At 42.1% G+C, this 17604-nt stretch overlaps 1 protein-coding gene across 2 annotated transcripts in view; it reads right to left on the bottom strand.

The window, feature by feature from the left end:
- Positions 1 to 295: 295 nt before the first annotated feature.
- The window catches only part of rtel1 (regulator of telomere elongation helicase 1), an 18413-nt gene continuing 1104 nt past the window's right edge, over positions 296 to 17604 (bottom strand). Inside the window, exons 3-33 of one of the 2 annotated variants that reach the window (XM_027170091.2) lie at positions 17434 to 17527; positions 17192 to 17273; positions 16584 to 16644; positions 16349 to 16424; positions 16101 to 16185; positions 15924 to 15989; positions 15109 to 15262; positions 14977 to 15015; positions 14645 to 14723; positions 14041 to 14138; positions 13890 to 13945; positions 13726 to 13797; positions 11818 to 11899; positions 11184 to 11316; positions 10983 to 11096; positions 10830 to 10870; positions 10587 to 10672; positions 10285 to 10362; positions 9665 to 9742; positions 9427 to 9573; positions 8024 to 8139; positions 6975 to 7098; positions 6709 to 6886; positions 5803 to 5957; positions 5554 to 5649; positions 4741 to 4936; positions 2523 to 2660; positions 2334 to 2435; positions 1070 to 1285; positions 826 to 948; positions 296 to 576 (exon numbers count right to left, since the gene is read on the bottom strand). In XM_027170091.2, the coding sequence (XP_027025892.2) occupies positions 521 to 576; positions 826 to 948; positions 1070 to 1285; positions 2334 to 2435; positions 2523 to 2660; positions 4741 to 4936; positions 5554 to 5649; positions 5803 to 5957; positions 6709 to 6886; positions 6975 to 7098; positions 8024 to 8139; positions 9427 to 9573; positions 9665 to 9742; positions 10285 to 10362; positions 10587 to 10672; positions 10830 to 10870; positions 10983 to 11096; positions 11184 to 11316; positions 11818 to 11899; positions 13726 to 13797; positions 13890 to 13945; positions 14041 to 14138; positions 14645 to 14723; positions 14977 to 15015; positions 15109 to 15262; positions 15924 to 15989; positions 16101 to 16185; positions 16349 to 16424; positions 16584 to 16644; positions 17192 to 17273; positions 17434 to 17527 (3221 nt within the window). In that variant the 3' untranslated portion in view covers positions 296 to 520. Of the gene's footprint in view, positions 577 to 825; positions 949 to 1069; positions 1286 to 1842; positions 1998 to 2333; positions 2436 to 2522; positions 2661 to 4740; positions 4937 to 5553; positions 5650 to 5802; positions 5958 to 6708; positions 6887 to 6974; positions 7099 to 8023; positions 8140 to 9426; positions 9574 to 9664; positions 9743 to 10284; positions 10363 to 10586; positions 10673 to 10829; positions 10871 to 10982; positions 11097 to 11183; positions 11317 to 11817; positions 11900 to 13725; positions 13798 to 13889; positions 13946 to 14040; positions 14139 to 14644; positions 14724 to 14976; positions 15016 to 15108; positions 15263 to 15923; positions 15990 to 16100; positions 16186 to 16348; positions 16425 to 16583; positions 16645 to 17191; positions 17274 to 17433; positions 17528 to 17604 lie in introns of those variants that run through there. The other variant, XM_047809928.1, reaches the window with a different exon arrangement.

Here is a 17604-nt window from a genome sequence, read left to right as displayed (position 1 = left end):
AGACTAAATGAATGAGTGACTTGATGGTTCCTGGGGTCTGGTGTTTTTCCGAAACTGCTGATCTCCTTGGACGTTCACACACAACAGTTCCCAGAAAATGATGCAGGAACAGAAATGCTCCACTAAGATCTCCTGATCAGTAGAACTGTCAATCAAGAAAAAAATCTAATCTACAGTGGGGACAGACTTGATACTGGACTGCGTTTGTTTTCTAACTGATCTAGATGAACCATACCTTTTATATTTTCTAAACCGAAAGAGAATACCTTACACGGATCAACAAAAAGAAAAGGAGTCAGAAATAACAAAATATTTTAATTTACCTTTGAAATACAAAACACAATAATGCGTATTAAAACTCGGTTGTCAAAAACAATCATGCATTGTACTGTTTTATTTCTATTCCTGACAAATGTCCAGTATGAACCACATGAAGGTCAGACTGCTCTGCTTCATCTTCCTCAGCTTCAAAGAAAACAATCCCACATGAACGGAGTAGCAGCTTGTGAGATTTCACATGTCAGGAGAGGAAGGAAGATATTTTGCTTTGTGATTTTCCGGCACAGAGCTGTGAAACTATAAACACACAAAATGAAGAGGTACATTATTACCACCATGTACTTAGAATAATAAGAACATTCTCTTAAAACGATGATTTGAACATGAAAATGACTAGGAATTAATCTGGCAGGTATATATACACACTCACTGTCCAGTTTAATAGGAACATTTATACAGTTATCCAATCAGCCAATGATGTGGCAGATAACTACAGGAAGTGTTCCTAAAGAAACAGATGGTGAGTGCATTTGTTTTAATATGCACCTGAAACTGGGGTGGTAGAAACCTCATCTGGATCCTGACAAGACTCTGAAACACTCCCTGTCAAGGATGTTAACATCTCACAGAACTGCTGACGATGATGAGCTGGAATGAACACTGTTAAACCTAAACAACAACAACAAAAAATAAAAGTCCTAAACAATTATCCATTAGTACAAAAAATAGTGAGTAACACTAAAACGCTTTGCCTACCCCTTTATTGCCTCTTAAAAAGCGAGAGACTCACGTTTAAGAAGAATAATGTCCTCGTCTCGCTCAGTCAGCAACCCCACAACTGTGGATACCATCTGTTCGTAATCATTTGTTTTCTTGTACATTTGCAAGGCCACAAAAAGCTGGTTTGTCTTTTCAGCACCAATGGCCTTTTTTATGTCAGACAGCAGGGAAGCACTGACCTGACCATCTTTGCTTGGTTGGGTCTGATCCTTCACACCTGCATCCACTGTAAAATAAAAAAATAAAAAAAAGTAATAAGTCTGAGATAAGATTATTAAACAAAATTAAGGAAATAAGCACAACACACAAACTCAAACACACACATGCATACACAAAGAAACACACAGGTGCACAAACACACACACACACACACACACACACACACACACACACACACAGTAAACACTATGCGGTTTTTAAATTCTCAAGGTATGTCCCAAATGAACTACTACATACTTTGCACTGTAATCTATCATGTAGTGTATGAATTTTTAGAAGTGTAGTATATTTTTACCCATTTTTTTTAACAGTTAACCTGCTGATGGCAAAAGGCTTTTAAACATATGGAATGCAACACCAATTGCACAATTTTTTTTAAATTCTGAAAAATAAACCTACACAATTTGGACTTATTTGCAGAAAATTGTTAGACATCTTGAAATCCAAACTCTGCACATCTTAGCCCCGCCGTAAGCAAGGTGTATAAAGTGGGGGGGGGTGTTAGAGGGTCGTGGCCTAATGGTTAGAGAGTTTGACTCCTAACCCTAAGGTTGTGGGTTCGAGTCTCAGGCCGGCAATACCACTGGTCCCACCATCTCTCAGGGTAAGAGGTATACAGCAAGACTCTTTTCTGTTCTGGCACCGAGGCAGTGGAATGAACTTCCCCTAGATGTCCGAACATCCGAGTCACTGCCTGTCTTCACACGATGGGTGAAAACCTACCGCATTCCAAAAAAATTCCCAAACTAGCACTTATTTTACAGGTTTGTTTAATATGCATATTTAAAAATCCTGAACAGAATAAGTTGATGGTATCCTAAGTCTGTAACCTAGTGAACATAGTGTTAATGTAGTGTATAGTGTATTCATTGATAGAGACTTTAAAGCACTTTTGTACATCTCTCTGGATAAGGGCAGAATACCGTAAATGTAAATGTATTTATACTACAAAATGCATTAGAATAGTGGATAAACAAGCGATTTGAGAAGCATCTTCAGATATTTAAAAAATGACTCATGTAGAAATAAATAAAAAGGTATGAAAGTAAACTTACTTCCAGACAAATGATTCGTTCCTAAGTGAGATCCTCCTTGATTGAGCTGCCTGCGTGAGTCTAGCTGGGAGGTTGTGGACATTTCAGACGTCTCTGCTTTAACTGTAAGAACACACGGTATCTATTTTCTTCATGTATAAACACCTCTAGCTAGTTGTTCTCTCGATGGGACAAAATGAGCAGAGTTACCTGTTTGTTTCATGAGTAATGCTCTTTCCTCCCTGGAGATTGAGTGCTCAGGTTTGTAACCACAGCCTTTGCCTGTAAGCAGCTGACACTTCTCGTCAAACTGCTTCTTGTGGTGTGGCCGGACAAACTGGTAGAGACCTAAGGAGAATATCCATGCAGGTACATCAGACTTTATGAATCAGCTTACAATAAAAAAAGTACACTTCCATCATCAGATCTAAGTTTATCTAATATCACGAATAAGTTCAAACAATACCAACAAGTGAGAATTCCTTAGGGAACAAGTGGGATTGGTCAGAACTCACCGATACAGTCTGTGTAAATGACAGTGACTCTCTCTCTCTCTCACACACACAAACAATCTCACACGCGCGCTCTCGCTCTCTCTCCCACACGCGCTCTCTTGTTCTCACACACATACAGTACTCACACACACTCACCCGCACACACTCTCACCCGCACACACACACACTCACACGTGAGAGTGTGCGTGCGCGAGAGTGTGTGTGCGTGAGAGTGTGTGTGTGCGCGTGTGCGTGAAAGTGTGTACGTGCGTGAGAGTGTGAGCGTGCGTGTGTGCGTGAGAGTGTGAGCGTGCGTGCGTGTGTGTGTGCGTGCGTGCGAGTTTGCGAGTGTGTGTGAGTGTGCATGCGTGTGTGTGTGTGAGCGTGCGTGCGTGTGTGTGTGAGGGTGCGTGTGTGAGTGTGAGCGTGCGTGCGTGCGCGCGCGAGTGTGAGCGTGCGTGCGTGCGCGAGTGTGAGCGTGCGTGCGTGCGCGCGCGAGTGTGAGCGTGCGTGCGTGCGCGAGTGTGAGCGTGCGTGCGTGCGCGAGTGTGAGCGTGCGCGAGAGTGTGAGCGTGCGTGCGTGCGCGAGAGTGTGAGCGTGCGTGCGTGCGTGCGCGAGAGTGTGAGCGTGCGTGCGTGCGCGAGAGTGTGAGCGTGCGTGCGTGCGCGAGAGTGTGAGCGTGCGTGCGTGCGCGAGAGTGTGAGCGTGCGTGCGCGAGAGTGTGAGCGTGCGTGCGCGAGAGTGTGAGCGTGCGTGCGCGAGAGTGTGAGCGTGCGTGCGCGAGAGTGTGAGCGTGCGTGCGCGAGAGTGTGTGTGCGCGTGCGTGCGTGCGTGAGAGTGTGTGTGCGTGCGTGTGTGTGTGCGTGCGTGAGAGTGTGTGTGCGTGCGTGCGTGAGAGTGTGTGCGTGCGTGCGTGAGTGTGAGCGTGCGTGCGTGACAGTGTGAGCGTGCGTGCGTGACAGTGTGAGCGTGCGTGCGTGACAGTGTGAGCGTGCGTGCGTGAGAGTGTGCGCGCTTGAGAGTGTGTGTGCGCGTGCGTGCGTGAGAGTGTGTGCGCACGCGCGCGTGAGAGTGTGTGCGCATGCGCGCGTGTGCGAGTGTGAGCGTGCGTGAGAGTGTATGTGCGAGTTTGCATGCATGCATGTGTATGTGCGTGAGCGTGCGTGCATGTGCGTGCGTGTGTGCCTGAGCGTGCGTGCATGTGCGTGTGTGAGAGTGTGTTTGTGCGTGCGTGAGTGTGTGCGCGTGCGTGCTTGAGAGTGTGTGTGCGCGTACCACGGGGATGTGGTAGCTCAGTGGTTAAGGTGTTGGGCTACTGATCGGAAGGTCATGGGTTCGAACCCAAGGTCCACCAAGCTGCCACTGATGGGCCCCTGAGCAAGGCCCTTAACCCTCAGTTGCTCAGTTGTAAGTCACTCTGGATAAGGGTGTCTGCTAAATGCTGTAAATGTAAATGGAGTGTGAGCGTGCGTGCGTGATAGTGTGAGCGTGCGTGTGCGTGAGTGTGAGCGTGCGTGCATGAGAGTGTGTGCGTGCATGAGAGTGTGAGTGCGCGTGCGCGCGCGAGAGTGAGCGTGCGCGCGAGTGTGAGCGTGCGCGCGAGTGTGAGCGTGCGTGCGTGTGTATCTCACACGTTTGTGTGTTTGTGTGAGAGAGAGAGAGAGAGTCACTGTCATTTACACAGACTGTATCGGTCACATACACACCACACACACACTCTCTCACGCACACTCTCTCACCCACACGCACACTCTCTCACCCACACTCTCACCCACGCACACTCTCTCACCCACGCACACTCTCTCACCCACGCACACTCACACACACACACTCTCTCACACACACACACTCTCTCACACACACACACACACTCTCTCACACACACACTCTCTCACACACACACACACACTCTCTCACACACACACTCTCTCACCTCTCAGCAGAATATGTGTGTTGGGGTCTGGCACAAGAAGATCTGCTGCTTTTTCCAAAAGGTTGTTGAGGTTGTCTGTGGCCTTGTACACCTGAAGCGCATGCATGATCTGTGTGAAGCTCTCTTGACTTAAATTTCTCTTTAGCTCCAGCATAAAAGCTTTGCCTTTGCCTGCTGCACTGGAGTCAATGGGTTGCTAAAATAATCAAGAACACAAGATTTTCAATGATACAGATAAAGGAATATGTACAAAAACATGGAAGTTACATATAAATGTACACACAAACGATCTTAGGTCATAAATTTACACACACCTTGCCGAATATTTTTTTAGATCAGAAGGTTTAAACATTGCTTAAAAATAGGTTTAACCTGACTAAGCTATTTCACAAAAAAATTCCATCTAGTCCACAAGACACAATAAATAAATTAATTTACACAAAGGTACTTTTTTGCTTTTCCAGCATCTTCTACATATCTGTCTCATTTCCAACAACTACTGGACGGTTTAAGCAACGTTTTAACACCAATGACAAGGACACCTGAAAAATTACACAACTATTACACAAGTTGATTCAGTGATGCTCAAGAAGGCACCAAAAACTTTTGAACACAATAATAATGGTAATGGTTATATTGAATAGAGATAAAGAAATAATTTACACCTGATCAAATAATAATACACACCCTACACACACCCGCCCACACACACGCACATACCCCCACACACACATCCTTACACGCACACACACGCACGTCCACAAACATAATTATGACCCCAACAGTATAAATAACAGAAAATAAACCAGTTACCCGATCTTGCACTACTCTGATTTTGCGTTTTCCTCCCCTCAATTCATCATCCATGCGCTTATCATGCTGTAAAGATAAAGTGGACAAGCGGCTGACCTGCAGACACAAAAAAGTATGCAAAATGTTAAAAAAAAATAATAATAATTAGCTTCTCATGCATATATTTCAGGAATCAGGTGCCTCAATATAATTACACATTGTTCATTTCATTTCTCTCTGCCCCAAGTTGAGTTTTTTTCCCCCTCTCACCCGCTCCTCCCCAGCGAAGGAGTCATCCTCGTCTCGATTAGGGTCGCTTTTATCCAGAGCATCAAGCAGGCTCATGTGTCTCGTCTTACTGGAACTCATCTCCATCTCGTACTGGACACAAAGCCTGGCTGTCCCGTCTCTCTCCGAGTGCTCGTCTGTATCAGCCATTACCACAGCGGGGAACAAGTTTGGATTGTTTCAGGTTTCAACAATGTAGAAAGTAAATTTCTGGGCCTGTATTCATAAAGGCACTAAGAATGATCTCAGAGAGCTCCTAATTTAGCTTAAAAACTTCTAACTAGGAATCTTATTTAAGAGTGATTCAGGATCAATCTCAGAGCAACTCTTAGCAAGAAAATACTGTTTTAAAGACTGTGATTGGTTGTCTAATAAAAAAAAAATTATAAGCCTTCACTTTGTCTCAATGTTAAGATGTTTGAGACTATATCGTGTAGGGATTACGTTCGTGACCGACCAATTTATATAATTTTGTGACTCTAAACAAGGACTTATCAAGTAAAGGATGTTTCAGACACAACACGACCGAATGTTTTGTCTATTTTTTCCCCTCTAGCAGAAATACAGTCAATCTAGACGGATCTACACTTGCTATAGCAGGTCAACTAGCTGGCTAGAGACCTCACACTGATTTGTATCTGAACACAAAACATACCACCTGTTGATGATATCACTAACACACCTGTAATAATGGATTAGTGGACGTTTGACAATTTTTGAAGGAATTTATGTACCGAATGCAGAAAGGTTAAATACTAATTAGAAGCTCTTATGGAATCCAGCTCATCCAATCAAATTAGCGGACCAGATCTCACTGTTGTATGACATTAATTATACAGAGTGTATATCCTTTCAGCTGTTCCAGAAAGCGCAGACATGCCACCTTACCCAGCTTCCTTCTCTTCAGACTTGGCACGTGAGAGTCGAACACTCTGGCTTTGAGAGACGAACTGCACTCCCAGGCACTTGGAGCTGGTTGACTGCACCCTGGACTCGCCTGCTCGGTGTCTTTAGCTGTCTGGTTCTTACATCCTGAACCTTTTGCTTTCTTCTCAGGTACAGGCCTCTGATACACATGATCCCCCAGCAATATGGGTTAAGATTCAAGAAAATATTATTCGTGGCCTTCTAATAACCAGAAACTTGATACTTACAAGCTTTTGTGCGACCCTGAAAAACTGTGCAGCGTCACGGACCACGGTGCCGAAGTTTTCATGAGTTCGAACGTAAGGTCTGACCCAAGAAGGGAGCTGCTGTCGGACATCTGTACCTTTAAACCTTTTATAAGCACAAAGCAAAAGAAACAACTGCTTAACTCTCATTATCTGCTTAACACACTGTCGAAATCAACTTATCAAGCATTTTAAATCAGTATTAACACATTAATTATTTTGATCACAACGTTTTTACCCCTGAACAAGCACTTTCATTTCATTTCAGAGAGCAGAAATATGTTGGACATCACCATCCAGCTTATGTGCTTTGATCACAGAAAAAATCTTATAAAGCATCTTATAAATGACATCACAAAGATGTTTCAGTAATGTTTCAGTTAATCATTGTTAAAATACCCAGATCAGGCACTGAATATATTCACTTAAATTCGTTATCATTTTATTTATTTATTTTTAAGATAAAATTGTAGCGCATTCTGTTCACTTCTGTACAAGGCCAATTTTAATTTAATTTTAAATAGATAAATAAAGCATATTATTTAGCACTGTTTGTTATAAAAAACAAAACAAAACAAAAAACATGAAAAGCCTTTTCAGTCATAATTTTTTCATTCAGACTTTTCTACAGTTTTCTGAGTCGGATCAAACGGAGTCGGATTCGGACACCAGTATCATGAATCGAGTCGTGCTTGAGGTGTATCCTTATACCCCTAATACATACCAACCACATCATGTGGACCTCTCAGGCATTATTTGTCTTCTTACAGCAGGCAGTTCAGAGTGATTTAACATCTGTTTCTTGAGATTTAGCCAAAATTCAAATTCAAAATGTACAAATTCAAAATCCTACAATGTAAGTCTACTGACACGATCACTCGGTAACCATAAAGGTTTCAGTCACTAGAAATATATTTGAATATTTTGAATCCATTTTCATTTATATTTGATTTAAAGTTAAGCTTGAAACACAATGCAGTAATTCTTTTTATCTCTACAGATTATGGAATAACTTCATGATGAGCTCAAACCTGTAGTCACAAAGAAAGATGGCACCGTAATCCTCACGGTGGCGAATCACTCTACCGATAGCTTGGTTCACAGCACGGGAGGCTTGCTGCCTGTACCATTCCTGCCCAGACAGATACTGAGACACAGACACACACACACAGAGACACACACACACAGACACACACACAGAGACACAGAGACACACACACACAGAGACACACACACAGAGACACAGAGACACACACACACAGAGACACACACACACACACAGAGACACACACACACAGAGACACAGAGACACACACACAGAGACACAGAGACACAGACACACACACAGAGACACAGACACACACACAGAGACACAGACACACACACAGAGACACAGACACACACACAGAGACACAGACACACACACAGAGACACAGACACACACACAGAGACACAGACACACACACAGAGACACAGACACACACACAGAGACACAGACACACACACAGAGACACAGACACACAGACACACACACACAGAGACACACACACACAGAGACACACACACACAGAGACACACACACAGAGACACACACACAGAGAGACACACACACACAGAGAGACACACACACACACACACACACAGAGACACACACACAGAGACACACACACAGAGACACACAGAGACACACAGAGAGACAGAGACACACACACAGAGACACACACACAGAGACACACACACAGAGACACACACACACACAGACACACACACACACAGACACACACACACACAGACACACACACACAGACACACACACACACACACACAGACACACAGACACACACACACACAGACACACACACACACAGACACACACACACACAGACACACACACACACACAGACACACACACACACAGACACACACACACACAGACACACACACACACACACAGACACACACACACACAGACACACACACACACAGACACACACACACACAGACACACACACACACAGACACACACACACAGACACACACACAGACACACACAGAGAGACACACACACAGAGAGACACACACAGAGAGACACACACACAGAGAGACACACACACAGAGAGACACACACACAGAGAGACACACACACAGAGAGACACACACACACAGAGACACACACACAGAGAGACACACACACACAGAGAGACACACACACAGAGAGACACACACAGACACACACAGAGACGAGACACACACACATTCACACAGACACACACAGATTAGTGCATGTTCTGGGTGTACAATACAAGAACACATAGGCTGGTTAATGCACTAGAACAATCAGTGCACATACCTTTTCAATGCACTTCAAATACCAGACACTTAATACACCATATTTACACTAGGGTGACCCATACAACGTAACAGATGATGCTACCTTTACACCACTGGTCTTGTTTCTGCACATCTCATCCAAATACTGCATCTTCAGCACCACCCTGGGGTCCATTCTTGGAGGGTAGGGAAGACCAGTGATAATCACTCCCCGGCCATACGTGTCTGCAAAGTCCAACCCTTCACTCACCTTGGGAGGAAGCAGGAAAAAAAGCATGGTTAGTGAAGGCAGATATACACATCGATATTTAAGATATACTGTACACATCCCATTTTCTTACCTTTCCTCTACATACAGCAAAGAAGCTCCCTCCGTTTGACTTGGAGTCATTTACCTTGTCATAATAGCCATCAATCACCTGCAAAAAAGCGATTGTGTTTGAGCAGAGAGTAGTAATTTCAGGTATTTGGGTGTTTTTAGAAGGTCTTCAATAAAAGTCCAGCAGTCTGTGTTTTATGAAATGGTCACTGCAGTTTTAGATTTTACACTTAATCTTTTTTTCCCCCAGACACTTATCTGTCCTTGGCTGAGAATTTTCAGTGACACTCCCAATAAATATAAAAAAATACGTACATTACAGTACAGTATAATACTTGGGCAAGACAAACATACTGGACATGGATTGTTTTGCCATATTAATGCACACAAAACATACCACCACAGTAAGTAAGACTACTTCTTTTCTATTCTCTTACCAGCAGAACAAAATAAGAGAAGATAAGACTAACGTAAGGGAGACAGAGGGGGCGGAGCTTCCAAGGGGTCAGCCCTCATCCCAAATTAAAAAAAACTGTTAATCATTCAAAATTTACACGTGTCATATGCACACTTTCGTTTCAACAATACACATGCAAATGTTAAAGCTTTACTATAACCTTATAAAAAACAGCAGGTTCCTACCTCCGTAAAGGTTCCCTTTCCTTTTGGTTCCACAAACACGGGCTTCATTGACTCGATGCGGTCTGCATGGCCGCTACTCTGTTGGCATCAGACAAGGAACCACACGTATGTTATAAAAGTATGAAAACATGAAAAGAACTTTTTTTCATTTTTGCAGCTCTTTATAGTTTGTGCATAAAAATGACTACATCTAATCATTACGTCTTAGAGTAAAAGTCTGAAAAATTGTGATTCTTATCGTGACAAGAAACAAGTTATCTATTTATAAATAATTAACGGACGTCTTTACAGGGTCGACTCACCCTCCAATATTCCAGAGTCTTATCCAACACCGGGTATGAAGGGAAAAACACCAGTAGGCCATGAGGAACCACTCGACACAGATTTACTGTCAATAACAAGGACAGAACTAAACAAAAGGGCGGATTGTGTGTGTGTGTGTATGTGTGTGTCAGAGAGAGAGATTGGAAATTTAAATTTATATAATAAAAATGTATTATGTGAGCCTTCTACGTTAGAAGTCTAATTAAAGATCCATCTCTTACCGATAGTGTTGCCTAATGACGCCATGTTCTCAGGAACAAACCTTCACAGGAAGTGACACACTGTGTGATTAATGTGTAATTCTCAAGGTTAAAGCCAGACCTGATCTAAAGGCAAGCCAACTGTCTAAAAGTGACAAACTGTCTAATACACACCTCCTGTCGAAGGCTGTGCTGAGCTGCACACCATCCGGCCCTTTGTCGACAACGCTGACAAAGATCTGGTCCTTCTGAATGATATGAGGGTTCTCCAGACTTACAGGAAATGGTCTGTAACGAAGAGGCAATGTGCTTAAGCTACAGATTCCCCATTGCCTGGCTTTCATTGAGGAAAAGAAGAACGGTGTGAGAACCTACATCTGCATTTCAGAGGTGAAGGATGACAGAGGTGACAGGGTGCCACTAGTCAGGATGATGCAGCGCACTTCCTGCCGGAGGAGATCTTGCATGCTGAATCCCGGGGAGAAACACCAGTAACTCAGCACATTCCCTGTCAAACGTTTAAATTGGATGGAAAGTGATAAGAAAAAAAAAGAATAAGAAGTAGCAGTTATGTGAACAGAAAAAAGGTCATAAGCTTTAGGTGATTTCCTATTAATTAAAAAAACAAAATAACATATAATAAATAGTGTATTAAATGTATAGAATAAATACCTAACAAAAATAAATTTAATATTTGATAAAAACAATAATAATAATAGTTGTAAATAATTTATTATAATAAACTTTATAAAAATATTTTTTTATTATTTTTATTTCTTTTTTTACATCATCAAATAATTTATATAACGAACGATAAATACATGTAATAATGTAATATAAATTAGATGTTACATAATATAAATTAGATGTTACAATATTACATGTAATATAAATTAGTATAAACAATAAAAAAAAAATTTTTTTAATTACCTACAGGCTATAAACAAAACACCTACCAATCAGACACATTTTTTTAAATGTCGAGTTAAGAGTAAATGAAGGCTGATACCTTGTTTCCTCGTAGACGAGGAGGCCCACAGATCAGTGTTCTGCTTTTTCTTGAAATTGCTAGTGTCTGGGTGAATGTGTACCTGATGAAAACAGAGTTTATAAAGTTACAGGAAACTGTGTTAAAAGTCAGAAAATTCAGATTTGTCTGATCATGAGTTATACCTGTAAAAACATATGCGACTGAGTCAGTATACTAAATTCATAATATCTAGGATTTTTCATAATCCTTGCGATTGTTGCTTGTCAGACTGTACGAACATGATCCCCATGTCACACTGTAGGATCTCACGTGTCATCGGATCTCACATGTCATCGTGCCAGATTGTACGAACATGATCCCCATGTCACACTGTAGGATCTCACGTGTCAGATTGTACGAACATGATCCCCATGTCACACAGTAGGATCTCACGTGTCAACATGTCAGACTGTACGAACATGATCTCCATGTCTCACTGTAGGATCTCCCGTGTCAGATTGTACGAACATGATCCCCATGTCACACTGTAGGATCTCACGTGTCAACATGTCAGATTGTACGAACATGATCCCCACGTCACACTGTAGGATCTCACGTGTCATCATGTCAGACTGTATGAACATGATCCCTGTCACACTGTAGGATCTCACGTGTCAGATTGTACAAACATGATCCCCATGTCACACTGTAGGATCTCACGTGTCAGATTGTACGAACATGATCCCCATGTCACACTGTAGGATCTCACATGTCATCATGTCAGATTGTACGAACATGATCCCTATGTCACACAGTAGGATCTCACGTGTCAGATTGTACAAACATGATCCCTATGTCACACTGTAGGATCTCACGTGTCAGATTGTACAAACATGATCCCCATGTCACACTGTAGGATCTCACGTGTCAACATGTCAGACTGTACGAACATGATCCCCATGTAACACAGTAGGATCTCACATGTCATCATGTCAGATTATACAAACATGATCCCTATGTCACACAGTAGGATCTCACGTGTCAGATTGTACAAACATGATCCCTATGTCACACAGTAGGATCTCACGTGTCAGATTGTACAAACATGATCCCTATGTCACACTGTAGGATCTCACGTGTCAGATTGTACAAACATGATCCCCATGTCACACAGTAGGATCTCACGTGTCAGACTGTACGAACATGATCCCCATGTCACACAGTAGGATCTCACGTGTCAGATTGTACGAACATGATCCCTATGTCACACAGTAGGATCTCACGTGTCAGATTGTACGAACATGATCCCCATGTCACACAGTAGGATCTCACGTGTCAGATTGTACGAACATGATCCCTATGTCACACAGTAGGATCTCACGTGTCAGATTGTACGAACATGATCCCCATGTCACACAGTAGGATCTCACGTGTCAACATGTCAGACTGTACAAACATGATCCCCATGTTACACTGTAGGATCTCACGTGTCACCATGTCAGACTGTATGGACACTTTCAGACACATTCAGGCCCACATTCTCTTGCTAAAATGGCAGATCCCCATGTAACAAATTATTTTTTATCTTTTTGTTCTGCTGTACTGTCCCCCAGACTCGGTTCAACATCGTCTCTGAGGTGGTTTGATGTCACGCTAAGTGCGTCATCCGACTCGGCGCTCCTATTGGTTCTTGGTTTGACGCTTGTCGTGTTTTAAATCTTCCGACACTGCCAGAACTTTATCGGAGGCATAAACTGATCACAACGACCATTAATCGCCTGTCAGTGACCATGTCATACCAGTGATAAAAGACTACAGATTTTAGCCTAGGATTCAAGAAATCTTCGACGACCAAATTGTGGCCAAAAATCTCAGACGACCAAATTGTGGCCAAAAATCGCACAGTGTGAGCCGGGCTTTAGTAAGGAGTGCATTCATACGACAGACCTTAAACTGCTGCATCGTGTTCCCCTTGTGTGGTTGCGTAGCACCCTCTGCAGGTTCAACAGCAAACACCAACTGAGCACATAAGATGATATTAAAAAACATCTGCAATGTCATTGGAATTAAAAATATATCAACATATATCGAAGACACGGTGGCTGAGTTACCTGTATTATATCTGCGACTTTCTGCAGTCCGCTGGTGTTGAGGAAAATACCAGGCTCTGAGTTCAAGAGTATCATGCATTAGTATAAAGGGTATTAAATGATAGAGTTGAGCTCAAAAATATGTTAGTAGATCCACGCTAACAATACTTACTTCCTGCCAAATATCCTGTAATCTGCTCCATCGCCTCCACGACTGCGGATTTGGTGTCGTAGTTGACGTGGGCCTTTTGCAAAAGCTCGTAAATAAAGCTATACGAGAGAGCAAGAAATTAAACACACACACTTACATAAATGTAATTCTACAAACAGCCTGTAGTATAATTCTACTACTATTATTTAGCACGTCCTATTAGAGTAGTGCTAGTGTAATATAATGAATGTCTCAAAAATCCCCCTGACACTAACCTGTGACCTTACAAAGATGTCTGAAAAGGGAAATGTGGACATCAAGATCAATGAAAACATAAATTATAGACTGACTACATGTTGCAAATTCATTGGAAATGAAATAAGACATAAAAAATATATTTAAACCCATTCGACTCAACATGTTGAATATTCAATTCAAAACCTAGACTACAGTAAAAATTTGATTTTTTTTTAACCTATAAACAGTCAGCTCCTAAAATTCCCTTAGAAATGCCCTACATTCTTCTTTAGGAGCTCAGATTATTGATGCAGCTCATCATAATCTATACATCCATCCATCCAGATTCTGTAAATCCTATCCTACACAGGATCACACGGAGACACACCTGCCAGGCTTAGTAATCCCCTGGTTGTTAGAAGGAATCTCAAAGCCATTTATGGCAATCTCCAGGTCCATTAAAATTTCTACAAAAGATAGATAGATAGATAGATAGATAGATAGATAGATAGATAGATAGATAGATAGATAGATAGATAGATAGATAGATAGATAGATAGATAGATAGATAGATAGATAGATAGATAGATAGATAGATAGATAGATAGATAGATAGATAGATAGATAGATAGATAAAAGGAACACAGATCAAGTAACGAGAATTTCACTTTGTTAAATCCATCTTGATCAATGATGAATGACCTAATATTAGTTACTTACGTTTTATTTTCGCGATTGTGGTGATGTCCATGTTCAGTCCTGTGTAACAGAGGAGTGAACCGATTTACCACATGGATCTGGAGTCGACTGGGAAATGTGTTAAGCGCTGAAAAACGAAATCATGAATCGAACCTGAGTTTGAAGCATCAACGTTAAAATCCTCGGAAGAATCTCCTTTGTTAAAATCGGAGGCCTGCTCCCTCAAAAGCTTGTCAACGGCATCGATGGCTGACGTCAAATCGTAAGGAGTCAAATCAAATGAGGTCGACTCTTCACACATCTTCTCCTGGAGAAAGGTAGCAAATGATCTCATCGGTTAGGATTCGTGTAGAAGATAAAAAAAAAGGGAGAAAAAAGAAAGCCTTTTCTCTCACACACAAACGACAACTACAGGCAGACACACACACACACACACACACACACACACACACGCACAAACACAATTACACACACATCCCCCAACACTCACGCACACACACAAACACACACCCCCAACACTCACGCACACACACAAACACACACCCCCAACACACACAAACTCACACCCCCAACACACACAAACACACACCCCCAACACACACAAACTCACACCCCCCAACACACACAAACTCACACCCCCCAACACACACAAACTCACACCCCCCAACACACACAAACTCACACCCCCCAACACACACAAACTCACACCCCCCAACACACACAAACTCACACCCCCCAACACACACAAACTCACACCCCCCAACACACACAAACTCACACCCCCCAACACACACAAACTCACACCCCCCAACACACACAAACTCACACCCCCAAACACACACAAACTCACACCCCCCAACACACACAAACTCACACCCCCCAACACACACAAACTCACACCCCCCAACACACACAAACTCACACCCCCAACACACACAAACTCACACCCCCAACACACACCCCCTCACCACATTATGTGCTTCATCAAATATGACAACGGCTCCTTTAAGCTCTATGTTGTGTGCTCGACGACTCTGGAAGAGAATTCAGCTCATTACCTTTTGCTCTGTAGCAGTGATAACAGCTATTATTCAAATAAATTGTCCTTCTTTTAAAGAGAAAAAACAAAGAAACATTGTCCTCACCTTGGGATCCAGGAGGTAGTTGTAAGGCATAAATATGATGTCAGCATGCTGCTTCAGAGAGCGAGACAGATAATATGGACACACCCTGAGAAGAGGAAGAAAATAAATAAAACAAAAAAAACGATGTGATGGTGTTCCTATTAAAGTGGCCAGTAAGTGCATGTAATTATAAAAAGGATATTATATGATATACTTTGATATTCTACATGATATTCATTCAAAATCAGTTTAGGAAATGGATATTATACCTTTGCTTTTTGCCAGTTTTTACAAGATCTTCAACATCCATGATAGAGTTCATGACGTCTTTGTCGGTACTTTTCTCTAAACATTACAGTCAGGTCAAACAAACAAACAAACAAACAAACAAACAAATAAAAAAACAAACACAAATAAAAGCTCAGTTACAAAATATTCATGTATTTGCTTTGCTCATCATTTCATACGGATAAACTGTTTAATAAACTAAATTCTGGCTCATACCATCAACATTATTGTAGAAGACGCAAGAGCGGGAAGACACTTTTGCTCGACACATATGGACCTGAATTAAGAGAGAATACATTGCAAGTTAATTAACATTACAAAATCTGTCCCAGAAATATTGGCACCCATGTTAAAGATGGGTCAAAACTTTATAGTACTTATTGAAAAAGGGGGAAAAGGGGAGGGAGTGTGTGTATGCTTCAGCCCAACACATACGCCCCCAACACCACCGTAAAAACACACCCCATTTAAAATCGTCGCTCATCTAGAAATTCCAATCATGATCCAACCTGTGTGTAACCTCCTGGCTGAGGCAGCAAGATTTTCAATTAATAATCACCAGGTCCTTCAAGGGGTCCATGATGCCATGTCTATGGTGCCATCTTCTGTTTGTATTTTGAGGCATGTATTTATTTTCCCCATAGTGTTGAATGACTAAGTGAATTTGGGTTTCTTTAAGTCAAAATATTCATAGGAAGACATGAAAATTTGCTAAATCAGTCATCCATCCATAGTTTTTCTGCATTATTTATCCTACACAGGGGACTAGGGAAACAAGGCAGGGGACAACTGGGACATCATTCAAACAGAACCATGACCTGTACCTTTACGTGGTTGCTTTCTTGCTTCATTACTTCTTGGTTGATACACAGTTGCTCTCTGGAGCCCAAAACACAAATCTTTGGCCTATAATAAATATCAAATGGAGTCAAAGACATGAATGCACACCAACAACAAAATGATCCAGCTCTTTTCTTTTCTAAACTTGAATGCTGTTTGAGAAACTATTGAGAAATGAGTCATGAAAGCTTCCTGAATGCTTTCTGTGTCCGTTAGTAGCACTGACCTGTAGGACGTGTTCCTGAGCTCGCTGATGACCTGGGTCAACTGAGAATGAGTCCTTGAGGCGTAGATGATTTTGGGAAGGTCTGTGTAATATGCTGCGGAGGTCATAATGATATCATTAACAACAGATCAATGGCCATATAATTGTGAAGCCATTGACTGCATGATTTGC

This window comes from Tachysurus fulvidraco, chromosome 2 (assembly GCF_022655615.1).
Source record: "Tachysurus fulvidraco isolate hzauxx_2018 chromosome 2, HZAU_PFXX_2.0, whole genome shotgun sequence".
In the NCBI taxonomy this organism is placed as follows: domain Eukaryota; kingdom Metazoa; phylum Chordata; class Actinopteri; order Siluriformes; family Bagridae; genus Tachysurus; species Tachysurus fulvidraco.
Note: the sequence above shows the minus strand (reverse complement) of the source record. Positions and strands in the feature narration are given on the sequence as shown.